The 8912-nt window shown below is 31.6% G+C and overlaps 1 protein-coding gene and 1 non-coding gene across 2 annotated transcripts; one reads left to right on the top strand and one right to left on the bottom strand.

The window, feature by feature from the left end:
• The first annotated feature begins 197 nt into the window (after positions 1–197).
• On the top strand, positions 198–270 carry TRNAA-AGC (transfer RNA alanine (anticodon AGC)). The gene has a single exon. It is a non-coding gene; the product is annotated as a tRNA-Ala (tRNA).
• Positions 271–527: 257 nt separating this feature from the next.
• On the bottom strand, positions 528–5010 carry LOC129885828 (uncharacterized). Its single transcript, XM_055960265.1, has 7 exons — positions 4024–5010; positions 3219–3362; positions 2641–2713; positions 2428–2533; positions 2250–2346; positions 1049–1144; positions 528–955 (listed from the first exon to the last, which is right to left on the bottom strand). The coding sequence occupies exons 1-7, from the start codon at positions 4774–4776 to the stop codon at positions 800–802; spliced, it is 1425 nt and encodes a 474-aa protein (XP_055816240.1). The 5' UTR covers positions 4777–5010; the 3' UTR covers positions 528–799.
• Between the last annotated feature and the right edge of the window lie 3902 nt (positions 5011–8912).

Below are 8912 nucleotides of genomic sequence, written 5' to 3'. Positions count from 1 at the left end.
TATGAAGATATTTAACTGAAGATGAAATTTATAAAAGAAAAAAAATTGAAATTGATGATTCAAAATAAATCATAAATATTTATGTGATTATAAATATCTTATTGAGAGTTAAATGAGAATTTTAAAATTTAAGTGTTATTAAATTAGAAAAAGAATAGAAACTGACAAATAATTGTTTGGAATGCAATTTCATATATGGGGATGTAGCTCAGATGGTAGAGCGCTCGCTTAGCATGCGAGAGGTACGGGGATCGATACCCCGCATCTCCATATTTCCTTTTCCCCTCTTCAGATTTGAAGTGCAAATTTTGAACTATATCAGCATTTTTGTGTTTTTTAATGCAGAAACATATTACAGAATATCACAAATATGTACTACTATTTTACAACAATATTCACTTCAAAATGGAATATTCATGACATCAAACTTCCTCTCTACAACAATTTGTAACTAAAAAGGTCTACCACGACTAGAGTCTCTGAAATAGTGGGCTGCTTCTACTTCCTTTTTTCCCAATGGTACTCCGTATCAAAAATCCTGTGCTCTTTTTTGTTTTTCTGTGCATCCTTTTGTTACCTCTCCTTTACAATTTACATCTTAGCAATGTTGTTGTATATACAAAACCTTGATGCTAACCTACCACCAGTTTCCAACCATCTTCGTTCTTCCTCAGTATAAGCTCCTTGTCAAGGGAACGGCTCCATCATTGTTGAAGTGTACCCTAGAGCTGATTATTGCAACGGCCGTGTATCATCTGATCTCATACACTCGAGAACTAAATAAATCCTTATAATAACGCTATTGTACCAGACTGCTGTCTGTGGAAGAACTGTCATCCCGAACTAAGTCCCCAACCGGGTTATCCTGGGCCCATATGGCTGCATCCGCATAACCTTGTTCAAAGAGCTTATCAAGAATATCATCTTCTGCTGGCTCAAGTGCCCAATTGAGAAGCTGCAAGTTGTGTCCAAAAAAATAGATGAGAGAGAACTTGTTATTGGTCTATCATTAGAAAAATTGGCAATTGACTGTAGGATGTTCAAGTACCTGGCGAGGAGTGGCCCTATTTTCAGGGTTGCAGTCGGGACTTATCCCAATTCCTTGCAATCTCAAACGACCGGCTGGAAAAGCACAAATGCGCACCTGGATACAACCAAAATGATTGTTAACTACCTCCAGGAATCATATGAACAGAAATCAATATCCTGACAAATCACCAATGTTGATGGCACCCACGGGGCATTGTATGCAGGTGAATGAAATGGGTGGTAACCTTGGAGACTAGGGTTCATGTTGCAGTGGAAACAAAAAAACACAAGGTGAATACTTCCCATGCCTAAACCTTGGTGGTAGAGTTACTAGGTACATGTGCCCGTATTAGCATGTACCCGTGGAATAGTCGAGGTGTGCACAGGTTGGCCCGAATACCACCGTTACAAACAAAAAATCATGAACTGTTGCAAATAAATGTTGGAAAATGTGACAGGGGAGGAAAGCAATGGGATGAAGAGTGGGAACATACAGCATCGACACACAGCGAAAGAAAAAACCAAGAAGGAAATTAAGTTTGTGAAAAAGACTAAAGACAAATAGGTTACATATCAAACATGCAGATAAAATCTTAAGAATTACAGGTAATCAGCAACCCATGGAGATTTGCAAATTTACTGCTAATAGTTTAGGCCACATTTTTTTTTTTGAAACTGGTAATGTTTAGTTTAAGGCTACATTAGGAAAGCACGAGGACAGGTAAAATGCATTCTGATTTCAGATAACTTATTAAACAGGAAAGACTACTAATTTGCAGTAGACCATAATGAGTATATTAGCAACTCTGAACTGATTCCAGAGCCGTGCACTAGGCGTCAGTTGACAGCTAGTTATCAGATGACTTGATGGATTGGATTGAGTTTACTACATATATGTATAGGTCATATAAATATATCTAAATGGGTTGGATTGAGTTAGAGTCACTCTCTACAATAAAGTCAGGTGAACTGACAAGGTTTTTAGAGCCCCCTCCCTCTTTAATTTTTAAAAAACTTTCGTCATAGTCACAGGCAGCATTTTCCTTAGAAGTGTAAATCAGTGACTTTGAAACACTTTTCCCTTCAAAATTATTTAAATGAACAGGACATACAAGAGCAAAATTAACTCACAACTAGCATCTGCAAATGACACAGAAAGGTAGCCATGACTGGACATGTCCAGTTTAGCAGACTATCTAAATAATTTCTTAAGAAGTTACCGTCTGAGCAGCAGATGTCGGCGGCATAAACAGTGTCAACCCCCCATCAATACACAGTCTATTCCTGAAAAACGTGGCTGGTCTTGGAGCAAGATATCTGTGGTTCGTGATACTTTGAAGGTTTAGATTAAAGTGTGGGCTAAAAGAGAAGCTAATAAAGCCAGAAAAAAATGTGTACCCTGGGATAAACGAAGAAGTAAAGACAGCGTTGATAAGATCTTCCTTTGAATCAAACTGATCAACCAATAAGCCTCTGGGCCTCCAAAGTATCTGTGTTACAGCAACTGGGATGAAATGACTACATCATTCTCAACTCAGAGAAACCATATTATACCTCAGAAGAGCTTCAAAAAACCAGCTAGGATGAACAAAGCTCATCTACTACACTTACCACGAACTCTTCCATTGCATCTAATATGAGCATCATCCGGAAGAAATTTCTCTAGAACTTCTCTAAGAACAGCCTGGTACAGAATGACATTTTACATGCTTTAACATTTAAATACCAAAAAAGCTAACTACTAGTCATCAAGAACAATACTCTAGAAAATCTCAATGACGCAAAATAAATAGTTAACCACGTCAAGGTATTTTCTGGTGAGATAGAAAATCTGCAATCTGTCTCCAAATAAGAGATGGCAATTTTAAGTGGACAAATCAAGTCATGATTAAAATTGCTATACACCTGTCACTTTAAGTTTTTACTCTTATATACCCAATTCATAAACTTTGATTGAGCCAAACAAATTAAAAATATTCAATTGATCTATTCTATTTTACAAAAGACTGTGATTTATAGCTGCCCCACTTGTGGGGATACACTGGGTATGTTGTTGTTGTACTATGATTTATAGCTTACATCAGTTTCATAGAACTTGACTGAGATCAACCCTATCAATTGTAAAACATAATTATGAATGGGTATGATTTTAGAGCTTGCACATTAAAAAATTCAGTTATAACACTTACCCCAAGGCGGAATGCTGTCCCTTTGAGCCGACAATCTTGAGCTAATATTTTAGTAGCATCTAGAGCCTCTTGCATACTGGCACCAGAAGCAACCACTGCACAGACAATTGCTCCAGCAGAAGAACCAGCTAGTGGTGTTGTCTCCTGGGAAAGAAGAAATATGTCGGACTATGAAAAGACATATTTGTAATTCTAATTTGTAACCACAAAAAGAACATTCAACGAAGACCATCCCACCAGTGGGCCAATGTCCATTGTAAGATTTTCCTTAACTTCCTGACCTTGTTTGGATGGTTTGTTACATTTTATTTCATAATGTATCATATTATAGTATATTGAATTGTATCGTATTGCTTTGATGAATACAACATTTGAATAAATTGTATCATTTCCCATCATTACATAATCTCACAACGTCAGCAATTTGAAGGATGAAACTACAAGAAAAGTATGGTATGGAATGGAGCTCCTATAAAAAGGTAGGGTAAAGGATAAAATAGAACCACGTATTAGATAACAAGTATCACACCAAATAAGCCGTTACACAAAATAAGACTTTTTGTCGTTACAAAATGATGGAATTAACCCATTGTATTTAAAGCAACAACACCACACAATACAATAGGTAACAACCATCCAAACAAGCTGTAATACTCTCACACAATAAACTAATTAGCAAATCTAGATGCTTGAATAATCAGGGGAAAAACTCAATAAAATACTTATCTTGAAACAAATGAGAAGGTCCATAGCAACCTTAAATTCTCAAAGTATTAAATAAAGAGGTAAACGAAGAGTATCAAACCTTGATATAACCTTTCTCAATGAGAAGCTTAGCAACCCCAAGATGATAGGGAAACAAAAGCCCAGCAGCAGAGAAGCTAAATCCAGGGCTAGTCACCGTTTTGAGGCTCTTCTCAGCTTCCACATCCTTCTCCGTCTGCTCCCATACAACCTCCGGCTGAACGGGATCCTCAACCACCGATGCTATCCCTTCCTTCCTCCTTTTCAAAAAGTAAGATTCACTCTCTTCATCATCCTTGAACATAGTCACACCCGCCAGCTCTTCATTCCACCCATTAACTATACTATTCCCACGCCTCAAAACTCGCGAAGCAATGCCAAGGAAAAGCTCGCCGGTCGCCACCGCAAACGATTTCTTCTCATCCGGCGCTTCCCTCGTCGGCGGCAACGGCGGTTCTCTGATGGTGGGTGGTTGTTTTGCATTGGGGTTAGGAGAGGGTGGGTTAGATTTAGCGGAGAAATTGAGGGTGCGAAGTGGAAAAACGAGATGAGGATTAGATTTAGGGTTTATAGGAGGGCGAAAAGGACGAGGGTTTGTGAGGAAAAAGGAAGATAGTGAAGAAGCCATTGATTTATTAGGTTGTGAGGAAGAAGGAGACGGAGAAGATGATTGATGGGTCATATGTATTCGTATTGCTTTCGTCCATACGTAGATGCTCTGCTTTTTGTATACTGATGATTTTTGGAGTCTATTACATAGACAACAACAAACTGTTTTTCCCTGTGCTCTGTAAAATTGTGAGTTTTGGAACATGAGAAATGTTGATTTTGTCGGTGAAACCGAATGAACTATTTCGATTTTCTTCTTTGCCCGTCCATTCCGGCAATTCTAAACAGTTTCTGACAGATATTGAGAGTTAATTTCAATCAAGATTCTGAGATGATATTTTTTTTTATGGTGGTGGTGTTTGTGGTTTTCGGTGAACTTGCTTAAGAATTGAGTCCCTTAAATTGCTCAAGTGTCTCACGATTCCAATATGGAATGGGCTAATTTCCTTTCTTATATTATTTCCACTTATTAACCTGCTTTTTAAAGCCGAATTATTAAGATCTACCAATGACTCTTAGTTAGACTGGTACTAGTTAGTATATCACGTAAAGGGAGCTTTCGTAATTGGAATGAGCTAATTCCCTTTTTTATAAAATTTGGCCAAAATCATTAAAAAAAATTATTCACACTATAAATTAATTCTTTTTTGGACATTTTTATTTTTTCGTTTCGAGATTTAAATTATGCTTATCAATTTATTTATTAACTATCTAAATACATGGCGAATGAACTAATTTTCAAATTTCCATAAACCCATAAATACATGCTTATTCCATGTTTCTTTTTAGTATGCCACAAAACTACCAAATATGTATAACATTACTTTTTTTTCCTCTTTTTATAGATATAAAAAATCTATAAAGAATACAACATTTGAATTGATAACTAGAAGATGAAATTGAAAGACAATACACTAGCAATATTAAATTCAAAATAAATTTAACTCACACTCAATTCAAATTTATAAATAACTTAATGAGTATAAATATTGACACTTGATAACAGTACTTGCTTTACTCACAAATTATTACACGATAATTATTAATTATGCAAATCATTAGTTAGTACTTACTTTATGTAGAAATTATAATATATACTAATATTTTTTATTCAGACACACCGTATCGTAATATTAGTATATCAATAACATCTGCATATCAATTAATCGTATACATTCACATTCAATACACATATACAACTTCTACACACTGCACCCTCATGAGATACACTAATAATAATAATAATAATTTTAAATAAATAAAAAATAATTTGATATATTTTTTAACTTTGCAATTTAGAGTTGATATACATTTTGTTAAAAAATAGCTTACATATACTCCTATACAAACGGCCTCGATATACCTTTTTTGATTGACGAAAATGAAAACTTGATTTAAATTTATTTTCTTGATTATTATTAAAATACAATTCATATATGTGAATACATTTGCCTCATCTCGCAAAATTCAGGGGTAAAATTGAAATGTAACAAAACAAAATTGCAATTTAATTTGAAAAATATATTATAAATTGTTGATCAACGATCACCATAATATAACTCTCGATAAGCGAAATGTGACAAATAAATTTGAGATTGGTGGAGTAATAATATATGATCGTAAATCTCATTTATGCTCATTTAAAAAATATATTTTAATATTTTTAAAATACGTAGTTTAAAATTTATTTAAGCATAATAATTAATAAAATTACTTAATTAGAAGTCATATTAATAACAAATACAATTATTGATTCACAAATTATCATATTGGCGTAACATAGAGGCATAAGACTACAACATAAATATGTGACTCTCTTGGGTTGTTTTAGCTAAGGCTGACATATACAAACTATATGATTTTTATATGATTTCTACAATATTTTTAAATTATATTAAAAAATTAATTAAATATATATTTAATATTTATTTAAACATAATAATTAATGAAATTACTCAATTAGAAGTAATACTAATAACAAATATAAGAAATGAGTCGCAAGTTATCAAATCAGCGTAATATCGGGGTGCAAGACTACAACGTTATGACTATCTCAAGTTGTTGTTAACTAGGATCGGCGCATATTAACTATATGGTTTTATAATTCATACAATGTGTTGATGTCTAAAGTATTTTGAGTTTTGACTGTTGATATTGATATATTTTCAAATCATATTTAAAAATTTATTTAAATATATGACTTGAATTTATTTAAATATAATAATTAATAAAAAATTACTTAATTAGAGATTATTTTAATAATAAATATATGTAATAATTTATAAGTTACCAAATCAAGGTAACATAGGTGCGCAAAGACTCTCTTGTGTTGCTGTTACCTGGGATCGACATTTATGAATTATGTGAATTATTATAATGTGTCAATGTCTACTATATCTAAAGTATTTTGAGTTTTGTCTGTCGTTGTTGAAATATTTGTAAATTATATTTAAAAATATAGTTGAAATTTATTTAATCATAATAATTGATGAAATTACTTAATTAAAAGTTCTTTTAATAACAATATATAAAGAATTCGTAGTTAACAAATCGATATAACATATTGGACATGATTTTTATAATTATCGAAATTTATCAGGTTTGATGTGTTTTGAGTTGTCGTTATCCTAATATTTTACAAATTATGTTTAAAGATTATTTAATTATACAGTTTAATTTTATTTAAACATAATAATTAGGAAAATTACTTAATTAGAGGTCATTTTAGTAACAAATATAAGTAATGATTCAATTATAAATTATAAATTTGGGAACATATACTTATCTCAATGTGCTTAATTGCGTGTTATTGAGAAGTTATTATAACTTTTAATTAGAGATATATTATTTGTATTTGTTATGAATTTTAATTGTCTTCTTCAATAGAAAGATCTATATTAGATGAATGTTTGTTGTTAAAAAAATGTATATCTTAATTATGTATTACTTTATTTTACATACATTAAGAATGATGTAATTTAATATAGTATGATACATAAAGTATATATGTTTTAAATATTATAATTAATAATTAGGTATTAAGTGATCTTCTATTTTTCTTTGAAACGTCCTTTTAATAGTATTATTAGAGTAATTGGATATTTTACTTCTGGATAAAATTGGTGAAATAATTTTATCAATTACTATAAAGTATAATTTTGGTATAATATAAAAAAATATTAATGCGTTGTTCAAGATGAAGTTAGAAATATCTAATTTTCAATTATTTTTATTTAAATTTAACTTTCAACTTCTTGTTTTTTGTCTTGAAAAATGGTCATCGTATAAATAGTACATTAATCATTGAATAATTGGATACAATTCTATTTAAGTGGTTATATTTGAAGAATAATGCAATTATAAATTTTTGAATCCATGCTTAATAGTTACCAAATTTGTATTATTGAATAATTAAGTATTAATTTCTATCTAGATAAAATATTTATTTATAATTATTATTAACATGAGATGCGGGAGGGGTGAGCGGGGGATGTATATGATTCAAACATAATTTGAATGTAATGGAAATTTTTTATGTAAAAATGAAATTACAAAAAAATTTTAAAACTAAAGTGTATAACTTTTTAAATTAATTAACCATTGTTTGCTTTTTTAAAAAAATAAAATTTAATTGTATACTATACACACACAAAAAGAAAAGAAATATATGAAGACTTTTCATTCTTCTTTGTTTATTAAGGAATAGGAAAGAGTCAATTTTGTTTTTGAGGAAACTTGGGAGAAATAAATGTAAAAATCAAAATAAGAATATTATGAAATTCTTATAAGCAAAGGTTATCATTGTCTTTTTACCATTTTGGCCAAATTTGGGCCAAATATTTTGGGTCATTTAACATTTACTCTTTTAGAAAATCCTCTATAGTCATTTTCATTTGGTATGAATTCAAATCTGAAAACTAGTATCTAGAAATTTTTAAAAAACAACTTTTTAAGGCATGATATTCTAATTAGTTTTTTGAGAAAATAATCACCGAATTGATTCCCATACAAAGAGGAAGGGCCCCAAAAAGTAGCCAATAAGGCATTTTAGAGCTACTTTGTTAGCTCATAAATGTGGACTTCAGATCCAGTGACAAGTGAGGTTTGCTCAAGTGGTTGAACATCTTCATCATTTCGAGTCATGCTGAAGCGTACGTAGGAATACTATTGATCCTCGTGGAGGTGGGGTGGAAAGATAAAAAATCCATCATAAAATTTCTTAACTACGCCCAAAAAAGATGATTTGGTTAATTATTCACTTAATTTAGACTAGGATCATCACGAAATTCAGGTATGTTTTTTCATCACCCAACTCCCAGCACAACTAATGGTAAAGAACTG

Source organism: Solanum dulcamara, chromosome 4 (assembly GCF_947179165.1).
Source record: "Solanum dulcamara chromosome 4, daSolDulc1.2, whole genome shotgun sequence".
Classification (NCBI taxonomy): Eukaryota; Viridiplantae; Streptophyta; class Magnoliopsida; order Solanales; family Solanaceae; genus Solanum; species Solanum dulcamara.
The sequence above is the reverse complement of the archived record's forward strand: the minus strand, read 5'-3'. Positions and strand labels throughout refer to the sequence as shown.

Bases quoted from the DNA above. Each gene is read 5' to 3' on its own strand.
- LOC129885828 (XM_055960265.1), bottom strand. From the start codon at position 4,776: ATGTTCCAAAACTCACAATTTTACAGAGCACAGGGAAAAACAGTTTGT. The intron at 1,145-2,249 runs GTAACTTCTTAA...GGTTGTATCCAG, and splicing joins CGACATCTGCTGCTCAGACG to GTGCGCATTTGTGCTTTTCC. The intron at 956-1,048 runs GTACTTGAACAT...CACAACTTGCAG, and splicing joins ATAGGGCCACTCCTCGCCAG to CTTCTCAATTGGGCACTTGA.